This window comes from Somniosus microcephalus, chromosome 3 (genome assembly GCF_052327205.1).
Source record: "Somniosus microcephalus isolate GS21.2 chromosome 3, FLI_Smic_1.0, whole genome shotgun sequence".
Taxonomy (NCBI): Eukaryota; Metazoa; Chordata; class Chondrichthyes; order Squaliformes; family Somniosidae; genus Somniosus; species Somniosus microcephalus.
The window spans coordinates 279,219,132-279,243,929 of NC_140989.1; the positions used below are offsets into that span (position 1 = coordinate 279,219,132).

General features: G+C 43.4%; 1 protein-coding gene across 1 annotated transcript; it reads right to left on the reverse strand.

The window, feature by feature from the left end:
* Nucleotides 1-23,785, reverse strand: LOC147121995 (actin-related protein 2/3 complex subunit 5-like). The gene is made up of 4 exons (XM_085982613.1): nucleotides 23,502-23,785; nucleotides 8,689-8,760; nucleotides 7,608-7,784; nucleotides 1-2,291 (listed from the first exon to the last, which is right to left on the reverse strand). The coding sequence occupies exons 1-4, from the start codon at nucleotides 23,640-23,642 to the stop codon at nucleotides 2,229-2,231; spliced, it is 453 nt and encodes a 150-aa protein (XP_085838739.1). The 5' UTR covers nucleotides 23,643-23,785; the 3' UTR covers nucleotides 1-2,228.
* Nucleotides 23,786-24,798: the final 1,013 nt, after the last annotated feature.

Genomic DNA, 24,798 nt, shown 5'->3' on the forward strand with positions numbered 1-24,798 from the left:
TTTATTGTAAAATTAATTGAACCTCAGTTTAATTACACACTTAATTTAGCATGACAACAGATTGTTGAGGTACAGATCAGTCATGAACGAATTGAGTGGCGGAACAGGCTCAAGGGGCTGAAATGGCCTACTCCTGTTCCCATCTTGCCAAGAGGAGGAGGAATGCAGGTTCAATACCCACACTGAGTTCCTAATCTAAACCACTCCCCCACAAGGAGGGAGAAATTAAAATACTGTGCGTCACACCTGGTGGTCAGCTGGGAGTGGCATTGGCAGAGATTTGCAATCAGGTCGCTATCACCTGCAATTGGTGCCTGATCCAGGTAGTATTACAGAGAATTTACCCTCAAATTGAAGGTAAACCTGAGTGTATTGGTTTTAAATCCTGACCATGTAATAAAAAATTACAATAGCATTTTAATAATATTTTATTATCTTAAAAAAAGCAATAAAAAATCTTGGGAAATTTGATTAAAATAATACTTCCAACTATAACAGCAATCACTTGAACTTAAAATATTGATCACATTTAACATGTTTGTTTCAGGCATTTTAATTAGGTACAAAATAGTGGCTGAGCTATCAAAACACATTTATTTCACAATCAATAATGGGGTGTTTCATAATTCAATTATTTTGCAGACTTCCCTTAACCAGCGATTACATTTTTAACTGCTATTTAGCCCCTGTTTTACAATAGACATTGTTGCTATGGTCATAAAAAGTGAAACGGATTCTAAATCACTAAGTTTTGAGACAGAACACCACAGCCACTAATGGGTCTTCACTGATGTTTATAAATTTGTTAGTGTAAAACTAAGTTGTGCTCCTTAGTAAGCCTGTTATAATTGAATATACTAAGCACACTTCATTTGGGAGTACTAATAGTAGATATTAAACCCCGAGGTTAACAATGTTCAAGAATGGGTGAGAGTGGGAGGGGAAATCAGCCCCTGGCTAAAGGCACTAGCTTGTTAGACAACTAATAGGACAGTTGATCCACATTTAGATTTTCACTATGTGAACCCAACTTTTTTTTTTTAAATTAGTAATTTGCTGTGAAATTAAACATTAAAGTTCACCATCAGCTGAATACACCATTTTGAAATAATTACACTAGTTAGAACCTGTACACGTGGTACAAACCAAAAGGACATCAGTCATAAGCTTTCGTGCCATTTGGGAACAGAGTTCCTCAGTTAATGGACAGTAAATCCAATTGACAATTTCCATCTATTAAAAGCAGTGAAAACATTGTGTTTAAGTTTAATTCCTAAAGTAATAATTTGAAGCTTTATTTAGATATGTCTTATGTTCACTTATAATTCAGAACTGATATTAAGCCAGGCAAGTCAAGTCTGCAAAACTTGGATGAGATCATTGCTGACACGGTAGCAAAACTGACTGACCACGGTACTGTAAACCCCAGACATACTGATGCAGAAACTATCTGAATTTTGTTTGTTTGTGGTTGTTTTGGGTACTTCTGGTGCAATTCTTAATTTTAACTTAAAAATGCATTTTCAAAAACAAGTGAAACATGTTATACTGCACCTACAGATAGACAGGAAGCAATTATCTCCAAGGCCTGTTTATATCAGGATCACCCTTCATGCCAGGCATGCAAATTAATCCCCAGCATGTCAAAAACCTCACCATTCACTACCATTATCAACCGAGACATGATTTCAAACAGAAATATTTCTGGTGATTTTGTGTTTCAGCTACCATCACTCAACTACACATCCCAGCTTCAAATTTAAAACGCCCATGAACAGCTGTATGTGCGGCCAACTGCATCTGAATGCATCAAATTTTAGTCAATGGATTCACTGTCTGCATCACACATTCATATACTGTACCTTTATTCAATTAAACATTTTAAGTAAAAAAAGATACAATCAGTTTTCTGAAAAAAAAACACCCTCCAATTTCCTGGCAAGTCTGTATTTAAAAAAATAAAATAAAACGGCTTCGGAAATGTTCTTGTTTGGGTACAAAGATTGCACTAAATACTGATCTTATTAAACCAGATTGGATTGCACCTTAGATTCTGGTTAACAGACAAATGAACCACGCTAATAACAGACTGGTCATAAAAAGCAAGCCAAAAATTTTTTTTAAATGAAAGGAGGAGATTATATGACGCCAGTGTTGCACAAACTGGTTCTTTTGGTCTCGGCACCAGCAATTCCTCTGTACCAGACAGCTGCTCTTGGTTCCACTGCTTAAACAGTTTTCCTTGCTGTTAGCACTCTCACTACAGATCCCACTCCTCCAGCTGCTAACACCTAAGGAACAAGAGATTCAAAGTGGTAATAGCCGTCTCAACTACAATTTTGTTTTGAATTTTAAGCTCCAAACTTTGTGTGCGTGTGGGGGAAGGGGAGGAAACTGGTCATGGAAAAAAAGCACATAACCCTTAAAGTGCTAGTATCTTCAAATGTTTCTGTACCTCCTGACATAGGTTCTTTAAACATTTCTCCACATGGAGTGTGAGGTGCAGTTATTAATTTATATTGGTGATGATTTGAGTAACTACTACATTACTGTAACCATATTGTGCAACCTGCTACTTTTGGTCACCTCTATTGAGCAGTCGCTTTTGTATTGCAGATGCTTTTACTGGTCCTGAATAACTTCTAATCGATATTAATAGCAAATTTCCTCTATAAAACAGTGTGCTGAATATTTTAGCCATTTAATCTAAAAGCTACCCATTACTGGCTGGCTGCTTGGTTGCTCCACTGGTACTTGCTGGGATCTTTGAGCTAAAGGTTCCTTATTTGAGAGGAGTCCTATATCACTAGGCAAATAGTTACTTTCTTTGAGGATTCTATAAGACTACCTGGTTGGTCTGTGTCCTCTGATGCCAGTGGATCCCTCGTGTCAATTAAAGTTAGATTCCTTGGCAATATGGAATGCCAACTTTCATTCAGGGACCCCAAATGGGTGCGACTGGATTTCTTAGACTTACAGTACTCGTCTATCTTGCTCTGAATAATGCAACAAACATGGTGCAACTGTTGCTTATGGGCGTGTGTTGTGAACCAAGGCAAATTTGGCAAGTTGTGGTATATTTAAACAGCAAGCATTTTATGTAATGATTGTGAGCATCAACAAATGGTCTACAGTGGAATCCTGTTGTACAGATCACTGTTTGTAGTAGTCAACTATTTATAACAAAATAAAAATTGTTTGCCAAGACAAGGCATCTCAGTTTGTTACTGCAATTACTAATAGTTACATGTTCATTTCAACTGCAGTGATCCCTTTAGTGGCAGTTCCTGTTTAAGCGAAATCGCCTCGGTTATAACATTAAACTACTTGAATAGGCAATGACATTACTGATGGCCTACTAATTGTCCTTAGGTGATCCTAACTGGTTAAATGGTGAAGGATCCAGAGGACAATTCAAAAGCTTTTGCTTTTTGTGCTGCTTGCCCACATTGATGTCTAAACAATGAATGCAAACTTCCTGTGGACTGGGTGTGAGCATAATTGTGCATGTATGACAGTGCACATGCCTGAAGTACTGGTGTCATGATGACCTCAGCAAGTGGGCTTGACAAATCCGAAAACAGAATCCTCTCAATTCCTTTTATTAAATCATAGCAGCAAAATTAAAATCTGTAATGACAGATGTGTGGTTTCTCTGGTCACTTTACCTCATCTAGTTTAACAAAAACTTAAAATCAAAATTACTTAGCTAACTAAGTAAGCTCAATCAGAAATGCCAAATGAGAACTTGGGAGATTTTCCACTTGAGCGCTCCTAGCATATGGAAAACTGCACACCTTCAGCCTGTGATTTTTGGTCCATTCATTTACTACTTTTAAATTAAGGCTACAATATCCTCAGACAAGGATGCATATGTTAAATTGGGATCAACACTTTTACTGAGGATGGAAGATCGGCAGCAATGAAAATATGTCTCTTCCTAGCTGCCAGCCTTAACAAATCCATTAAGTTAATTTTGGAGTTTCCATTGCACTGCTAAGGTGCTTTAAACAGCTGAGCAATGCTTTCAGCATACCAGTTTTGGTTTAAAAGAAACCAAAGTAAAAGCATCAACATTCGGAGCAGTATTCAATCAGCTGTTTATAGTACTGATGAGTGCGGAGCAACACTGCAGTACACTTTAGATCATGGGATCAGTAGTCAGGGATTGTTACCCCCCATTATCAACTGAGCTTCTGGTTAAATTGATCACAATAGAATTCCATCATATTGCATTTTGCATAGTATTTAAAGCTTTTGACTGATATTACAGACACACCACCTACACTGTGTAGGCGTGCAATGTATTGGATGGATCAGCATGAAAGGGTACATGTAACAGCAGCCCAGCTGGGGCACGATTTGTGTTGGATGTAAAATTCCAAATAGTGCTGTATATAACCCATTGTTCATTAGTACTCTCATTTGTTTTGCTCATAATATTTTGCAAAAAAGTCATTTAGAGAGCATTGGATTAGTTGCTGGTGTTACCATACAACCCAAAAGCATAGCTTTCCTTTTAATGCTTCTGAAAATGATAGTCTAGTATATTTACTAATGGTTCATCACCAGATGCCATAATCTTAGGCTCCAGAGAAAAACAAAAAAAAGTCTGTCTAATCTAACGTACTCCTGAAGAGACCCGGTGACTTTGTCCCAAACTTTTAACAATGAAATATCCAACGTGGGGAGTAAAGAATTTTTAGTTGGAGAAAAATGAACGAGTGCAATGGTAGAAGTCAACAATATTTTCATATGTACACCAGACACGTAGGGGGAATTTTAACATGCAAGAATGGGTAGGTTGGGGTCAGGTGCATACTTAAAATTGGAGAAAAATGAAGCGCGACTGCAACCCCGCTCCAACCCCACCCCAAGGACTGAGGTGTTCGGATGTTGGCGAGAAACCTACTCGCCAAACTTTTTGCAAGCAGTCGGGTAGTCAGTGCAATTAGTGTCCTTAGGAGACGCAAGAGGTCTTTGGAAATTAATTTCAACTTCGCTCTAAATTTAACACGTGTAGCACGAGTTTCCCGGTGTTCAGGAAACTGACCAGTGAAAAGGAGGAATGTTTGAGCCGCAGTTCAGGTGGGTATTTAAAACTGGTCATTGCCCCATCTGAATAAAAGCTCATTTATTGCTGGCAAACATTTGGCAGAGCGTTCTTGTGTGAATGCAGCTTTTATCAACCTGGAAGGCTTTCAAACTAACAGGATCAGGATGGGAAACACACTGAATGCGTTTAACAGCACATAAGAGGATGACCATCACCATCCACGGCAGCGACGACATGCTGTAGTGGGATCAGTACGTGCACAGGGGAGAGGTGCACAAGAGGCGCCAAGGCTGCAGGAGGCACTTCCCACGTCACAGGGTTTACAGACAGAGTCTCAGCTTCCTTGACCTCTTGGAAGAGAAGTGCTTCCGCAGGCAGAGGTTGTCACGTCAGGTAGGGGTAGACATCTGCAGTCTCTTGGAGGAAGACCTGCTCCCTACTGGACCTGGTAGCCATGCATAACCAGTGGCTGTGAAAGCGACTACCGCCCTCAACATTTTTGCCTCTGGATCCTTCCAGGGTGCTACCAGACATATCCAGATCTCCCAGTCGGCTGCACATAAATGCATAAGGCAGGTCACCGATGGATTGTTTGCAACGGGCGGCAATTATGTAAATTTCCCTTGATGACAATAGCCAGAATAAGCAGGCACTCAGATTCACCTCTGGCTGGATTCCCACAGGTACAGGGTGGCATTGACTGCACACGTGGAAATCTAAGCACCACCACAGCAACCAGGAGTTTTTATAAACCACAAGGGATATTCGGCCATCAATGCGCAGCTGGTGTGCCACCACAAGAGTTTCATAGAGGAGTGCCAGATTCCCTGGGAGCCATCATGACACACAAACTGTGGCAGTCCAACATTTTAGTTCCAGGAAGGAGACTTAAGGGCTGGCTCGTGGGAGACAAGGGATACCGGACAAGGGAAACTTGGCTCATGACACCCGTGAGGAACCCCACCAATGAGGCGCAGGATCACTACAAGAGGCACATGGCCACTAGGTGTGTCATAGAACAAGTCATCAGAATTTTGAAGATGCTCTTCAGGTGCCAAGATAGGTCTGGAAGCGCCCTTCAATACTCGCCAGCAAGAGTGTCCAGAATAATACTGGTGTGCTGCGTCCTGTAAACATCGTGCAGCAGAGAGGATTGCAGGTGGAGGCGGGTGAAGGGTCTCATCATTCATCTTCGGACGAGGAGAATATAGAGGAAGATGGGGCACCCATCGCCAGACCAACCGCTTACATTGCTGCCCGGGATGCCCCAATATGTTTTACACTAGGTGAACCTTTGCTCCTACCACCAGGATCACCCCCACCTTTTCTTTTGCACTAAACAGTCCTTCAACCACTCATCCACCCATTGCATATCCACGCAACGGGTCCAGTCATGTATTGCCATTCATCATGAAAGTGAGAAGGCGAGTTGGCACTCGGGAAGCAATAATGGGCAAGACGTGAAAGTGGTGCTAAGCAATAAATTCTGCGGCATTATAAAAAAAGGAAACTTACATAACATTGTCAACCATGCTTGCGCATACCCTTGGTGAATTACAATTTCTTGAACTTGCGCTTCCTATCACTTCTACATAGTGCATCCCGTGTGGTTTCAGCAGAGATAGAGGCAGGCTGCTCAGATGCTTTTGGACTATGCCCTCTGGATTTTGGAGCCTAAGAGCCACGCCAAAGACTGTTCCACCTGCAACTGCACATGGGCAGACTCGGCCATGGGGAGACAAGGCAGCATGCCGTGTACTGGCTGAGGTTGGGAGGTGCCAACGGGCGAGAAGTGGGAGCGCTTCGAGTGGAGTGCTCACTTCCATGCCCTCTTTCGCCATCATCCCTCTCCTGGGCCAGCGCCACATTACTTCTACCACTCTGCTGCAGACCAGCTTGGTGGAGATCATGAGTGATACATCATAAGGCCATGGATAACGTATGTCATCCTGTTTTAAAAGGTGGCAATGAAGTTGGCATCCAAAATCTGTACGGCTATGGTCATAGCCTGCATGTACTCATTTCAAAGCCGTGCTTGAAGCTCCATGGAGGCTGCCACACTCTCCATGGCAGACGTCCTGCAATTCCGTGCGTCACCAATCCATTAGCGATCAAATTGAACTCCTCCATCCTCTCCACTATTGTGGAGTGTGTGCATGGCACGTCTGTCAGTACCTGGCTAAGTTGCTGATGCATCTCTAGCATTCTCCTTCTCCACAAAAGCCCCTGGGGTTCAGCATCTGTGTCCAGGTCACCACAGCTTGGAGGGGATTGCGCCCGAAGCAGATTCTCCACAGCTGTTCCTGCCCAGCTTGGAGACGCGAAACCCCGAAGTCAAGATTAATTGGTTCAATCAAGTTGAGATCGCAGATTCAGACCCGCTGAGTTGACCTCTGGGCTTTGCCCACGCAATTCCAGCACCCCGCCCAGAAGCTGCATTCATATTATCGGGGCCGTAGTTTCCACAGAACCTACCAAGCTGAGTTATACACCTGTGGTGTGGAAAATGCAAAAAAATTTGTCATGTTGATAAATACTATGTTATACGAACCTTTTCGTGCCACTGTAGTAAAATTGCACTGCTATTTTCTGATGGTTTTTCAAAACCTTTGTAGATGTACTTCATCAGGAGGTCAACGCTATTCTTGTCAAGGGATTGCACAGCCTTTTCAATATCATTACTTTTAAATGATGTCAAAACTTTAACAATGGTACTTTCTGCTCGATCCTGTAAAGAAAAAGCTTGGTCAGTGACATTTATATTAAATTTCAATTGTTATCGACTGCAGTTAAATGTTCCATTTGGATTTCTTTGCTTTAGACGTGGTCTGGGCAGAGGTGTTAGCTAACTGAACTACCACTGTATGAAATAGCTTGTACTGGCTAGCAAATTGTAAGTGAGGTCCCTAGATTTAGCCAACTTACGTGAATCGATGCAGTGGAAAGTTATATGGAATACTTTCAAGACAGCTCACAAAAACCTTTTTCCTCCCACTCGTGCCATGTATATACATCTGCTTGGGCAGACAGAACACGCAGTTAAATTGCATTGCAAGTATGAGGGGGATGCCAGGAGACACGATTCAGTGTCCTGTGTGCCATAGATTACGGTAGCAGATGACCAATTTGATTCTAGTGGAAACCAATCCCAAGGTGGGTCCGATTTGTAATGTGCCAATTCAAAGCACATAAGAATTTGAGCAAAAGATACTAGTTTTTAGAAGCAGTGTTTTTGTTGAGGTCTAATCAAACTTGTCATCAACGTAAAGGACTCTAAAGTGGAGTGGAATCAGCTTCAATTCACAGACCTGCCAGATATACACCCTTAATCCAACTGACATTGAACTAATCATACTCACTCCATTTCCACAGATTAATCTAAATTACACAGTTTAACCCAATTTCAATTCAAATTGAAATCAAGCTCCTGAAGTTGACAAACTTTTCAAGTATCTTTCCAAGCAAACAAAATCTCTGCATTACAGGTAAGCGAGACATTTTGTACATAAATCCTTAGGACATCTCACACGAATTGGGGCAAAACCCAAGAAACAGACGGGAGCAAAATGACCTCAGGTTCTTCGAAGTTTCAAAATGCTGCAAGGGCAAACCATTTAATACTTCCGCCTTACCTTAACAGCTTGGTTCTTTGTGTTAATTGGGGGATTTTTCAGCGCTGCTTGGAGAGCTGCATTCAAATTTCCTGTGCACAGACATTAAGGAATACTAGACTCCATATTTTTACCCACAAGAATACTTAAGAAACAGCTAAAAGACAATCAAAATTGTTATTTTTAATGGCATACAAGAATACAATTCTGGGTGGTCCTCAAGAGCACCGAACATTTGAGAATCAATACAATTATTTAAATATCAGGAGACAATTCAACTTTTCTTTGAGGAAAACACCACAATACAAGTAATTAATGTTATTGTTGATAGTTACATCAATTGGCTAAGCGGTTTGCGTGACTCAGGCTACGATAGCCAGTACTTGCAGTAAGTTACTACAATGGGTCAGGCTTCTTTCCCCTGCTTCCTAAAAACAGTTCACTCAGCTTTAAACAGAAATCCATGGATATTCTTTGCAAATTGACAGTTGGGGACGTTCAGTTTTATGGCCTATCTTTCATTTGGCACGGCAGTACACACAATCTGTACACTACTGAAAGATTTTGCATACTAAAGCACTTGAGTGACAATGATGGAATATTTTATTGTACTGTGCCACAAAACACGAGGATGCGAGTTTGTACCTATCGATTCTCCGTCTGAGTTATTTTCAGGTGCACTGTCAGAAAAGATATCCAGGTGGATGCCAGATACGTCTGCCTACAGGAGCAAATTTTTTATTTAAATTGAAAGCATAAGCTAATTCTCATTCCTTTACAACTCAGAGCAAAAGCCTGTGTGAAAATGGCCTGCCCCCACTCTCAATGTTGCGAGGAGAGAAAAAGAACTTATTTAGATGGTCTCCTATGGGGCCTTATGTCTCTCAGCACATCTTAAAGCATTTCACACCCAAAGAATCATGTTTTGAAATGTAGCTACTGTTATGTGGGTAGATGTAGCAGCCAATTTACACACAGCAAGGTTCCCCCAAACAGTAAAAGATGATTAAAAACTAGTTAATTGGTTTATGTGGCAGTGTTGATTAAGAGGGGAATGTTGGCCAGCACATGGGAAGAAATCCTTGCTCTTCGAGTAGTGCCTAGAAACGTTTACATCCACCAGAACAGGCAAACAAGCCTAGATTTAAAACCTCATCTAAATGACAATAATGCAACATTCCCTCATTAATAGGGTGAAGTGTCATCCTGGATTATGCATTGAACCCATAACCGTCTCAATGGTTTCGGTGGTGAGAATGTTATAAACTGGGCCAAGCTGTTAATACAGAGAACAAAGAGACATGGCTGTTCATATTGTCCTGCTGATACTAATACGTCAGATCACCATTAGATCGGGAATCCAGCTCAATTGTCTATTGAAACTGAAGATATCTTTCAGCCAACCAGCCTTCAGTATTCATGAACTATGATTGACATTTTGTGCCAAGAAGTGAAACTGTGCTAGTCAAATTGATCAGGAAAGGGAGAAAAGATGCTGCAAACATGAAAACGATTGGTTTATATATTTTTTTAAATAATGAATCACTTGGCAATTGCAAAGTTGAAAACTCAAAATAAAATTAAACAATGGGCCATAATTTGCTGTAACAGCATCTGCCGTTAGTTAGACTTATCTTGCACGTTTAGGTTTTTAATTGTTTTGCATGGCAAGTTGCTGAAAGTGCGAGTTGATAACGTCGCAGTGAGGGAAACAGGGCATCTCTGACCTGAGTGAACAAGGCAAGCAACCATGCATCTCCTTAACCAATCAGATTGAAGGATTGTGAAATTAACAGGACTGAAAAGGAAGTGTAAATTAGAGAGGGTGAATTCAATGTCAAATCAGGGAGAGAGAGAGAAAGATTGTAACAGAGAAAGAGACACACAAAGGAAGTAAAAAAAAAAAAATCCTAAAATCTCAAACAATTAAAACCTTAAGTAATGAGACTTCACAGTTATAAGAGTTAATTTTCAGTGCCAGAGGTTGATTGGCAGTCAATTAACACTCATCACTAAGGGTAATTCGACTTGACTTGACTTTCTGTGGAGTTTAGTTCATATCTACCGTGCAAATATAGCAACTTCAAGCCATTCAATGCACATCAATGGTGAGGCAAACAGCGAGATGCCGTTTTCACAAAGCTAACGGCCGAGTGGCGCAACCTGGACAGCAACTTCTGGAATTTGAGTTTAACCACGCATTTGCCTCTCGCCTGAACTTACTGCACCAAATAAAGACAAGCGCCATTAGCCTCACTGTTATTTTGACAGCAAAATCTGGCCCAATATTTACACATTTCTAAACAAATTTCATTTCTAAACTGTCTAAAAAAATAGTAATTTGAGATGCTGTCCAGGATGGATGAATAGAACAGCTACATCAGAGATTAAAAAGCTGTACAAGCAGAAAAGCTCACTTAGGGCAGGCAGATTTGTACTCAAGATTACAAGCTCTTCCTAAGGAACCTGAAGAACCATACTGAACAGAGTTACTAGGAGACTATTGTAACACTTCTACTTTGTGAGATATTACATTTTAATGCTTATCCACACATTTTATAATAGGTAACATCCAGTTATTTCAGCTCCCAAATATTCAAATCCCAACTCTTCCAGAGCAGTTCAGATAATCTGAATGCTCAAGTGAAGAATGGCCAGGTTACAGTGGCTGACATAACTTAGTCCTACATCTTTTGATAATCGTGGGATATTTTTTACACATCTATTTGGAGATTTAATATCCTACCTCTCCTTTACAGCTCTCAAAACATACATTTCTACCAGATATTAAAATTACTATTCTAAAACTAATGCAGCCATTTTGCTGATCCTTGCAAACAATCTGAAACATTACTCTGACCAAGATTCCTTGTGAATAAGAGATAATTTTTAAACTGCTCTTTTAAATCCCAGCAGTAATTTATCCTTAAAACAAATGCTATTCTGGTATGTACCGATACAAGCACAGGGAAGCAGTCTGGTTAACTTACAGGAACTGACTCGCCAGTCAAAGCCACGCAAAGAGGCTGCATGAAAAAACAAATCACATGTCCCTATAAGAGCACAACAGTTCCACAGCAAATAGAGCTCTACTTCACAGCACACCACACGTTGAGGCTGTGATGTCCTGTGTGGCTGGGGACAGACAGCTACAGGTCACATAGCACCATTAACTTTACAAACATCTCAAAGCAGTCTCGCACTATGCAATCTGTAAGTCATGAGCGGACTTGGAACAATTCATTACCAACACAATATACAATGGAATCCATCTCCACCATGCAGCATACAACTCCCCTTATGTCCTGTAACACATTAACAGTACAAATTACACATTAGCGCAGCCACTGATCTGCAATATGTAAAACATACATACACATTGAATTGGATAGCTTTAATTAAAAAAAGTCTCCACTAGCTGAGTTACATAACGTGCACACTTTCCCAACAACCTTCAACCTAAATTCAGAACAGGTCCTTTACTAAACTCCAATTGACAACTCAATTTTCTACATAATCCATCCAAATGACCGCTCAGTTAGATTGGCCAATTAAAAGTTATTCATTCTACATGAGGCACTGAGATGTCTGACACATGATAAGGCACTATATCAATGCACATTTCTCTTTCTAGTTTTAACCTTCTACACAAAGCAATATTAGTTATATCCCGCTACACACTAGTGGATTCCCAGTAATTTTCCCACTCTTGGTTTCGAAGCTGGCAGAGTTATATTGCATCTGCTGCAACATACAGCTACCTCATTTGTGTTAACTTGAAAAACATCAACTTAAAAATAAAATTAGTGTGTTACTTTATGTAACAGACAGATGAGGAATTCGAGTTGTGCTGGCTCCGTCTTGATTCTGGGCTTGTGCAGGCTTGACTGACAAACTATAGCTGGAGAACATGTCTGGAATTTTATATTTAATGGATTGGGGCTCTGGGCTTTCTGGAGAGAGCAAAAACTAAAGTTTATAAATTAGAGCCACAAAGTTATCAGAACTTCAGCTTCAGAATCAAGTATTCTTTTATAAAATCAATAGAATGATACAGCACAGGAGGCCCATCGTGTCTGTGTCCGCTCTTTGAAAGAGCTGTCCAATTAGTCCCACTCCCTTGCTCTTTCCTTGTAGTCTTGCATCTTTTTCCCCCTTCAAGTATTTATCCAATTCCCTTTTGAAAGTTATTATTGAATCTGCCTCCACCAATCTTTCAGACAGTGCATCCCAGCTCAGAACAACTCACTTAAAAAAAAAAACATTTCCTCATGTTGCCTCTGGTTCTTTTGCCAATCACCTTAAATCTGTGTCCTCTGGTTAACGACTCTTCTGCCACTGGAAACAATCTCTCCTTATTTACTTTATCAAAGCCCTTCATGATTTTGAACACCTCTATCAAATCTCCTCTTAACCAAGGAGAACAACCCCAGCTTCTCTAGTCTCTTCACATAACTGAAGTCCCCCATCCCTGGTACCATTCTAGTAAATCTCCTCTGCACCCTCTCTAAAGCCTTAATCCTTCCTAAAGCGTAGTGCCCAGAATTGAACACAATACTCCAGTGAGGCCTAACCAGTGTTTTATAAAGGTTTAGCTTAACTTGCTTGCTTTTGTACTCTACGCCTCAAAGGATCCCATATGCTTTAACAGTCTTCTCAACTTCTCCTGCCACCTTCAAAGATTTGCTTATGTATACCCCTAGGTTTCTGACCCTGCATCCCCTTTTAAAATTTTATAATTTAATTAATATTGCCTCTCATTTGTCCTACCAAAATGAATCACTTCACACTTCTCTGCATTAAATTTAATCTGCCATGTGTCTGCCCAGTTCATCAGTCTGTCACTATCCTATAGAATCATAGCAGTTTACAGCACAGGAGGCCATTCGGCCCATCGTGTCTGCGCCAGCTGAAAAAGAGCTATCCAGCCTAATCCCACTTTCCAGCTCTTGGTCTGTAGCCTTATAGGTTACAGCACTTCAAATGCATAGCCAAGTACTTTTTAAATGTGATGAGCGTTTCAGCCTCTACCAGCCTTTCAGGCAGCGAGTTCCAAACCACCACCCTCTGGGTGAAAAAAAATTCTCAACTCCCTCTAATCTATGCCCCCTGGTTATTGACCTCTCGAAGGGAAATAGAGTGGATAGAAAGGACCTATCTCGGTCCTCAATTTTATACACCTCAATCAAGTCTCCCCTCAGCCTCCTCTGTTCCAAAGAAAACAACCCCAGCCTACCCATTTTTCCTCAGCTAAAATTCTCCAGTTCTGGCAACATCCTCAAATCTTCTCTGTACCCTCTAGTTCAATCTCATCCTATCTGTAATGTGGTGACCAGACCAGAACTGTACACAGTATTCGAGCTGTCACCTAACTAGTGTTTTGTACAGTTCTAGCATAACCTCCCCCTGCTCTTATATTCTATGTCTTGGCTAATAAAGGAAAGTATCCCCTATGCCTTCTTAATCACCTTATCTACCTGTCCTGCTACCTTTGGGGATCTGTGGACATGCACTCCAAGGTCCCTCTGTTCCTCTACACTTCAGTATCCTGCCATTAATTGTGTATTCCTTTGCCTAGTTAGCCCTCCCCAAATGCATTACCTCACACTTTTTTTTTTTTCCCCCACAGAATCCCCACAGTGCAGATAGAGGCCATTTCAGCCCATCGAGCCTGCACCGACACATATCCCACCCGATCCCCGTAACCCCTACACCAACACATATCCCACCCTATCCTCGTAACCCCACGTATTTAATCCCCCTAACACTAAGGGTCAATTTATCATAGCCAATCAACCTAACCCGCACATCTTTGGGCTGTGGGAGGAAACCGGAGCACCCGGAGGAAACCCACGCAAACACGGGGAGAATGTGCAAACTCCACACAGTCACCCAAGGCCGGATTCGAACCCGGGTCCCTGGCGCTGTGAGGCAACAGTGCTAACCACTATGCCACCGTGCTTCTCCAGACTGAATTTTATTTGCCACTTTTCTGCCCACCTGACCAGTCCATTGATATCTTCCTGCAGTCTACAGCTTTCATCCTCAGTATCAACTACATGGCCAATTTTTGTATCATCTGCAAACTTCTTAATCATGCCCCCTACATTGAAGTCTAAATCATAGATATATACCACAAAGAGCAAGGGACCTAGTACTGAACCCTGTGGAACCCCACTGGAAACAGCCTTCCAGTCACAAAAACCCAGAGTCAACCATTACCCTTTGCTTCCTGCCACGGAGCCAATTTTGGATCCAAATTGCCACTTTCCCTTAGATCCCATGGGCTTTTACTTTTGACCGATCTGCCATGTGGAACCTTGTCAAAAGCCTTGCTAAAATCCATGCAGACTACATCAAATGCGCTACCCTCATCGACCCTCCATGTTACCTCAAAAAATTCAATCAAGTTAGTCAGACACGGCCTTCCCTTAACAAATCTATGCTGACTGTGCCTTTCTAAATGATGATTAATACTGTCCCTCAGAATTTTTTCCAATAATTTACCCACCACCGAAGTAAGGCTGGCTGTCCTGTGATTACTTGGTCTATCGCTTTCGCTTTTTTAAACAATGGCATAATATTAGCAGTCCTCCAGCACCACACCTGCAGCCAGAGAGGATTGAAAAATGGCCAGAGAGGATTGAAAAATGGTCAGAGTCTCCGCTTCTTTTAACAGCCTGGGATAATTCCATCTGGGCCTGGCAATTTACCTACTTTGAAAGATGTTAAGCCACTTAATATATCTCCTCTGTTTCTCTCAGCTAATATTTCACACTCCTCCTCAACTACAATGTCTGCATCCTCCTCACTGTTTACTACATTTCTGAGTTTCGTGTCATCTGCAAACTTTAAAATTATGCCGTGTACCCAAGTCCAGGTCATTAATATATATCAAAAAGAGCAGTGGTCCTGAAACCAACCCCTGGGAGACACCACTAGATTTCCCTCCAGTCTGAAAAACAACCATTTACCATTAATCTCTGCTTTCTGTCCCTCAGCCAATTTTGTATCCACACTGCCACTGTCCCTTTAATCCCATGGGTTTCAATTTTGCTAACAAGTCTATTATGTGGTACTTTGTCAAACACCTTTTGAAAGTCCATATATACACATCAATCGCACTACCCTCATCAACCCTCTCCATTATTTTCGCAGTTAATTTGCTCTGAGACTTCTGTAGCATATGCTTTTACCTGAAATAACTGACCGGATTATATTAAATTTATTAATTTAGTGGCTCGTAATAAATTGGACTGTGGTTCATTAAGTTTCTTCAATTAATATTTTGACATGCACAGAATCTACATCACAACAGTACAGAAGAGGAGATATGCTGTTCAGAAAAATGTAAGACAGAAGACAATCAATTACAATGTTCTGATGAAAAGGTCATCTACCTGAAACATTAACTCGGTTTCTCTCTCCACAGATGCTGAGTACTTCCAGCATTTTCTGTTTTTCTTTCAGATTTCCAGCATCCAGAGCATTTTGCTTTTGAATCAAGTACAATGGTTCCATTCAAAAGCTGTGTGTGATGGGACGGCCTCCAAAACATACTTCAAAATGCTCATTTTAAACTGTTGTTCATAAGCCATTTTAGAGACATCCTCACACACTTTACATTAATGATACTAACAGCAAGTCAGGAAACATATTGGTTACAGTTAAAAATAAAGCAATACATCTGAAAGCAGACAAAGTTTTCAAATGAGCTCAGAGTCAGAAGCAGAACCTGAAAGAGGGAAGTCATGAGTAGTGGACAGAGAATAAGCCAATGAGCAACATTACCACAAATAAGAGCATTCACGGGTTGAGTTCATGTTCACCAGCAGTATGTATGTCTACACATCACAGCACCCAAGTCCTCACTCAGTTCACACCATTGACATCACTCTGGTTGAGGTGGCACACTCCTTACATGCGTTGCTACCAAGCACCAATAAGTGTACTATTCCCTTTCAAAGCAATGAAGTGAGCCATTTTGAATCAAGCCTGATTACACACACATCCTATGAGTCTGTGTTTTCAGTCCCTCAAGACTTTTTATGTAATGTACATTAACAACTGCTGCCATTACTGTGATATCAGAAACTACTGCTCCCACTGCTAGTACAGCAAGATTGTAAAAGACGACTCATATTTATAAAACACCTCGTGTCTCTGACCAACATCTCAAAGCAGTTGACAATGGATTACTTTGAAGTGCAATGAATAAAGTCCCGGAATTTGGGGTCAGCAGTAAAGCAAAGACGTTCGCTGCTGGCCCCGAAGTACGCTTTGCACAAGGATCTCGCGATCTCCGAGTCAAGAACTTCAGGGTTTTCCGACCTTCAAGTCAAATCAACGGAAGTCAGTGGGGATTCCCTTGTGCAAACTGCTGTGACGTCAACAGGCTGAGCAGCCAATCAAAAGGCAGAATTCTCAGACAACGAACAAGGAAGTGAGTAAGCTGTTAAGAGTGCAAAAAGACTGGGGCTCTCATGGGGAAAAGACAAACCTGAAATAAAGATGGACAAACATTTAAAAAAAAGTTTAACATTTTTTATTTTTATTAAAATGGTGGACACATTTCACACTGCACAAAATTTAAATTATTTTTCCAGGAACATTTTTTTAAGCAGTAAAATCGCTGTTAAAACCCCAGTTGCACCAAATCCCCTTGGGTCTAACTTTTAGTGGAGAATTTAGCAGTGCAATTTAGCAGAGCACTTAGTGCAGAAGAGCCGACGTTTGTCAGTTTCAATGATTAGGCCAATTACAAACAGAAGAGACTGGTTCAGCCCGAGATTGTGGCTGAGGAGGGGTGGGGGGGGGGGGGGGGCGGGTGGATGTAATCAATGGCAAGGTAATGTACACAGTTTGTGGTGGGGTCCGAAGACAAAGGCTTCAGTCTTTCTAACGTTTAACAGGAGGAAATTGTAGCTCATCCAAGACTGGATGTCAGCCAAGCAGTCTGAAAGTAGAGGTCGAGCAAGGATACAAGAATATAGTAGTTAATATGTTGCTAGTAAAAGTTTGTTATGCAAAAAGCCTAATTGTACAATAGATCACTTTTTTTAACACAAGCAAAAGCATTGAGCTCTGTTGCTTCAGCACAGTTTTTAGTACAGTTGAGCAAGGAGGTGGATCTGGGTGTCGTCAACGTACATGTGGAAGCTGACCCAAAATTTTTGGATGATATCGCCAAGGGACAGCATGTAGATGAGAAAGAGGTGAGGTCCAAGGGCGGACTCCAGAAGGAACTGTGTGGGGTGGGAAGAGAAACATAGAAGATAGAAGCAGGAGTAGGCCATTCGGCCCCTCGAGCCTGCTCCGCCATTCAATGCCATCATGGCTGATCATCCAAATTCAGTACCTGGTCCCTGCTTTCTCCCCATACCCCTTGATCCCTTTAGCCTTAAGAAATATATCCAACTCCTTCTTGAATATATTTAATGAATTGGCCTCTACTGCCTTCTGTGGTAGAGAATTCCACAGGTTCACCACTCTCTGGGTGAAGAAATTTCTCCTCATTTCTGTCCTAAATGGCTTACCCCTTATCCTTAGACTGTGACCCCCCTGGTTCTGGACTCCCCGACCATCGGGAACATCCTCCCTGCATCTAGTCTGTCCAGTCCGGTCAGAATTTTAAAAGTTTCAATGAGATCCCCTCTCATTCTTCTAAACTCCAGCGAGTACAAGCCCAATCGACCCAATCTCTCCTCATACGTCATTCCTGCCATCCTAGGTATCAGCCTGGTGAATCTTCGCTGAACTCCTTCCATGGCAAGAACATCCTTCCTCAGATAAGGCGTCCAAAACTGCACACAATACTCAAGATGTGGTCTCACCAAGGCCCTGTACAACTGCAGCAAGACATCTTGTTCCTGTACTCAAACCCTCTCGCTACAAAGGCCAACATACCATTTGTCTTCTTAACCGCCTGCTGCACCTGCATGCTTACCTTCAGCGACTGGTGCACAAGGACACCCAGGTCTCGTTGCACTTCCCCATCTCTTGCCATTCAGATAATAATCTGCCTTCCTGTTTTTGCCACCAAAGTGGATAACCTCACATTTATCCACGTTATATTGCATCTGGCATTCTTCTGCCCAATCACCCAACCTGTCCAAATCATCCTGGAGTTTCTCGGCATCCTCCTCACACGCCCACCCAGCTTTGTTAGGGATGCTATGGCTATGACTGGATAGATAAGAGTGGAACCATGTGAGGGCAGTCCCAATGAGCTGGACAGAGGAGGTTGGTGTGGTCAAAGGCTGCAGAGAGGTTGAGGAGAGAGTAGGGAAAATGCATCATGGTCACAGTCACAGGGGATGGTGTTTGTGACTTTGATTAGGACTGTTTTAGTGCTGTGGCAGCAATAGAAACCTGATTGAAGAGATTCAGACATGAAGTTGCAGGAAAGTTGAACATGAATTTGGGAAGCAACATGTTAAAAGAACTTTGGAGAGGAAAGGGAAGATGAAAATGGGGCGACAGTTTGCAAGGACAGGGGTTAAAAGTGTTTTTTTTTTTGAGGAAGTGAGTGATGATGGGAGTTTTGAAAGGTAGCAATACCCAATGAGAGGGAACCACTTACAATGTCAACTGGCTGGGGTGGGGGTCCGCAGTTCAGTGAGAAGGGGTCAAGGGAGCAGGATGTGGGTCTCAGACAAGATGACCTCAAAAGAGGACAGTCTCTAGTGAAGTAAGCAGGATCAGAGCTAGGGCAGGGGACCGTTTGGCTTGGTGTGCAAGGAGAGGAGAAGCAGCTGAATGAATGGTCTCATTCTTAGTGACAAAAGGAGTCCACAAGCTCATCACACTTGTTGGAGGCAGCAAGGGGTCTTGGAGTAGTGCGCTATTAAAGTTGAAAAGCTAGCTCCAGCAGATACAATGGGCCAAATGGTCATCATCTGTGCTGTAATTTCCATAACTCCCAAGGAAACACTATAGAGCTGGATTAGTATTTCAAATAAAACAGGGACAATCTACACACAGGCAGTATGGAGGCAGCACATAAACCTCTATTTCAAACACAGTGATGCGCAAGTGAGATGCTTTCAATACCTTCCTCTATCTCAAGATTAGCTAGGTTGAGGCTGAAGACTATGTCATGACTGCGAAAAGTTATCACAATAGTTATTCCACTGGACATCAGTAACCAGGAAAAGGTGGGGTTTATATAAGCCAATTCCACACTACTAACTCAAAAACACCAAGTCCTACTCAGTGGGTATAAAATTATGCTAACTGTATTCTACCTGTGTACTCAGATATTAGACAAGACTTTCCCCAATAACTCACAAACCAGAAATCCTATCTTTATGAAACCCAGTGAAAATACGACATTCAATTCATTCACTTCCACAGATTTCACTGCAAATCATCTGATGAAATGCTAACCCCGCTGTTCCCTCTCCACAGATGCTCCCTAACCTGCTGAGTGTTTCCAACATTTTTCAGTTTTTATTTCAGATTTCCAGCATCTGCAGTATTTTGTTTTAATTTACCATAAATTCAAGTCTGGTCAGCAAACACATTGCAATACATAAAAGCAAATAAGGGTTGTCTTTTGAAAGCCTCAATATTAAGCCTTTTGCACACCACGTGTGTCAAATAAGAATTATGTTTAAAGATCTACCCATATAAAAGCTCAATCGTTACTCAACTTTTAATATTTTAAAAATCATACATACAAATAGTTTAGTCTGTGGAAAGTAAAGGCAGGTATGACAAGCAGCCATTTTAGGAAACACTTAATGTCACAATCTTGTGCTGAAAAGATACACTGGTAATGCAATGACAGGTTTCTGGCTGCATCACACAGACACACACACACCATTATCTAACTTGCTGTATGACATACAGATTGGGGTTTGTTCAACTCATTTCTAAGCTGCTGAACCATCCCTACTGGACACCATCCCCCCCATGCCATCAACATGAACAAATCCACATGCAGGTACCCATTGCACCAGCAGGTGCTGCAACCAATAACTAAAATTCTTACTTAACGAAAGCATCTCACCTTATCCTGAACAATTTCTCAGTGCTATCGGGGACTTTTCAAGTTCTAAATCCTCCTACAATGAGCATATCCTGAATTACTATTGCAAAAGCTACTCAGCAATCTGCACCAATTGTTTGCAGGTTGAGAACACACGACTAGGGTGTAGTTCTGCAGGGACCCTCCACCAACTCGATCAAGCTATCATTCTTCATGAGGCCAGAAGTATTAGCTATTTGATCATCGAAGGTATTACAGCAGAAACTGGTTTGGTACTCACTGGAATGTTCAGATGTATGTACTTTCATTGAGGTCACTGGATCAAGAGCAGGAGTGATAACCCAGGTTGATTTTTTCCCCCTTGCCCAGTCCAGAACCAACTGCAGTGCCATTATAACCCTGCCTGAAATCAGTTAACTCAGTACAGATGGAGACCTGCAATCTTCCTGGTTTATACACCTCTAACACAGAAAAAAACTTTAAAACAAGGTAAGTGTACAGCAAATGAGATACAAATTTTGAAACCCTACTGAGAATGTACTCTATAATTCATCCACGACATCATCACTAAGGCCTAAACTGGTAATGTAGACAGTTTACTAAAATGGTACAATGCAATCTTGTTTTGTCGTTTTATAATTCTTAAATAATATCCCAATCTTCTAGGGTTGCCAGACTGGATTTTCTGAATCATGAACACCCAAATTGTACTGGTTGTTTTGTTATCTAATAATATCCTCACACTGTTTTCCGTATAAGTAATGCACAAAAAGACATCATCCTCCTTCCGCATTTGAGGAAATGATTAGAATGTTTCAAACACGAGATCACTTTCTCCATCTTGAGAAACGCAACATTGCAGCCATTTGTGCCACACCCTTCCTCCAATTCCAGCCCACTCCCTGACTACTGAACCAGACAGTGTGCAACCCTAATATCCTGTTTGACCTTCAAGCTTCAAAACCTACATTTTATCCATCATCAAGACCATCTATTTCCAGCTCCACATTACCCAACTCTGGCCTTACCACTACTGAAACACTCACTTATGTCTTCATATTCCTGCGCTGTCACCTCTGGAGTCACCCAGGTCTCCATCCTCGGCCCCCTCCCATTTCTCATCTACATGCTTGCCCTTGCGCCACCCCCCCAGCCCAGCCCCATCATCCAAAAACATCAGGTTCTACATGTATGCTGATGACTCCCAGCTCTACTTCACCATCACCTCTCTTGACCTTGCCACTGCGTGATGTCGTCACGCTGCTTGTCCGACATACAGTGCTAGAAGAGCAGAAATTTCCTCACATTAAAGTTTAGGAAGACCGAAGCCAGCGTCTTCGGTCCCCACCACAAACTCCGCTCCCTATACACGACTCCATCCCTATTCCTGGCCACTGTCGGAGGCTGAACCAGACACTTCGCAACCTTGACGTCCCCTCGGACCCTGAATTGAGCTTCTGACCCCATATCCTCTATCATCAAGACTGCCTACTTCCACCTCCGTAACATCGCCCGTCTCCGCCCCAGCTCATCTGCTGCTGAAACCCTCATCCTTACCTTTGCTAGTTCTAGATTTGACTAGACCAATGCTTTCCTGACCAGCCTCTCACCTTGCACCCTAAATAAGCTTGAGCTCATCCAAAACACTGCTGCCCATATCCTAACTCGAAGTTCCGCACTAAGTCCTGTCCATCTATCCCCCAGTGCTCGCTGACCTACATTGGCTCTCGGACTGGCAACGCCTTGATTTTAAAAAGCTCATCCTTGTTTTCAAATCCCTCCATGGCCTCACCCCTCCCTATCTCTGCAACCTCTTCTAGCTCTACAACCCTCCGAGATCTCTAGGCTCCTCCAATTCTGGCCTCTTGCACATCCCTGACTTACACTGCTCCCCCATTGGCAGTCGTGCTTTCAGGCCCCAAGCTCTGGAATTCCCTCCCTAAACCTCTCCACCTTTAAATACGCTTCTTAAAATCTACTCTTCGACCAAGCTTTTGGTCACCTGTCCTAATGTCTCATGATGTGGCTTGGAATCAAATTTTCTGATAATGCTCCAGTGAAGCACCTTGGGACATTAAAAAGGTGCTTTATAAATGCAAGCTGTTTTTCCAATAACTCTAGGCTTGATTTATCCAATGCAATCCTCAGCTGTCTCCCGAATCCCGACAAAAATTCCAACCTGCCCAAAAGTCTACCACCCAAATCCCATCCTGCACGAAGTCCCACGCCTCTAGCACCCCTGACCTCATCAACCTCTTGACAATCTGAACCCCAATGCACTGAAGTAAACTAAAATCCTCATCTTCAAATCTCTCCACATCATCCCCCCCACCCTGGCCTATAAATCTTCCACTCTACCTTTTGATAGCCGAACGACAGCTGTCTGGACTCTCAGCTCTGTGACACACTCCCTCCTAGGCTCCTGCGCCTTGGCACCTCTCCACTTCAAAGCTACATCTTCAACCAGGATCCCTCAGTGACCACCCCAACTGTTCACCATTTGGGTCCATCCCAGAATGTTTTGCTACAATAAATGGCACTATTTAAAAATAAAAAAGTGTTCTTACACTAAATCCCTAAAATGAAAAGCATTTTTAAAGTGTACAAAATTGCATTAAATGCAGAAATACAAAGTATATCCTTGGTGTTTAAACCTGACACCGTTGCAATGGAAGCAAAAACCACGCCCAGACCACAGGGAAAGTGCAGCGAATGCAAAAGTCAGAGGGGAACTTCCGACCGAGTGAGTACAATGCACTCAATGGGCGGCGATAACGGTGCTGCCCGCTGCCGCTTGCTCCGGGTGCCCAGGTGTAGCCGAGCACCAGCTCAAAAAAGGATATTGCCTGATGGAGGCGTCCACCTCGGCTTCGTCGGGTCCCAGCTGGTTCTCGCCACCTTCCTCCTCGTCCACGTAGTTGTTCTCGTCGTAGTCGTCCACATTGACCCGACGGAACTTGTCGGTGCTGGTGTTCTTGGACATGTCGAGGGCCGGCCAAGGACTGTGCTGGGCTCGGGCGGGGCAGCTTTAAACCGTCAGTCGCTCGCGAGCCGGCCAAAACAAACGAAGCCAGGCACTTCCGCAAAGTGACAGCGCCAGAGGGCGGGGCACGCGGCACACGCAACGCAGCGTCCGAACGCCGGCCAACTCTGAAACTGTGCTAGGCCCGACCCACCCTGGTCACATGCCGGGGGGGAGCAGATCTCCCTGCTCACATGCCGAGGGAAGGGGGAGCCGATCCACCCTGGTCACATGCCGAGGGACGGGGAGCAGCGCCACCCTGGTCACATGCCGAGGGAGAGGGAGCAGAGCCATCCTGGTCACGGGCCGGGTGAGGGGGAGCAGAGCCACCCTGGTCATGGGCCGGGGGAGCAGAGCCACCCTGGTCACGGGCCGGGGGAGGGGGAGCAGAGTCACCCTGGTCACGGGCCGAGGGAGGGGGAGCAGAGCCACCCTGGTCACATGCCGAGGGAGGGGGAGCAGAGCCACCCTGGTCACATGCCGGATGAGGGGGAGCAGAGCCACCCTGGTCACATGCCGAGGGAGGGGGAGCAGAGCCACCCTGGTCACATGCCAAGGGAGGGGGAGCAGAGCCACCCTGGTCACATGCCAAGGCAGGGGGAGCAGAGCCACCCTGGTCACATGCCGGATGAGGGGGAGCAGAGCCACCCTGGTCACATGCCGAGGGAGGGGGAGCAGAGCCACCCTGGTCACATGCCAAGGGAGGGGGAGCAGAGTCACCCTGGTCACATGCCAAGGGAGGGGGAGCAGAGCCACCCTGGTCACATGCCGGGTGAGGGGGAGCAGAGCCACTCTGGTCACATGCCGAGGGAGGGGGAGCAGAGCCACCTTGGTCACGGGCCGGGTGAGGGGCAGCAGAGCCACCCTGGTCACATGCTGAGGGAGGGGGAGCAGAGCCACCCTGGTCACATGCCAAGGGACGGGGAGCAGAGCCACCCTGGTCACATGCTGGGTGAGGGGGAGCAGAGCCACCCTGGTCACATGCCGGGTGAGGGGGAGCAGAGCCACCCTGGTCACATGCCGGGTGAGGGGGAGCAGAGCCACCCTGGTCACATGCCGAGGGAGGGGGAGCAGAGCCACCCTGGTCACATGCCGGGTGAGGGGGAGCAGAGCCACC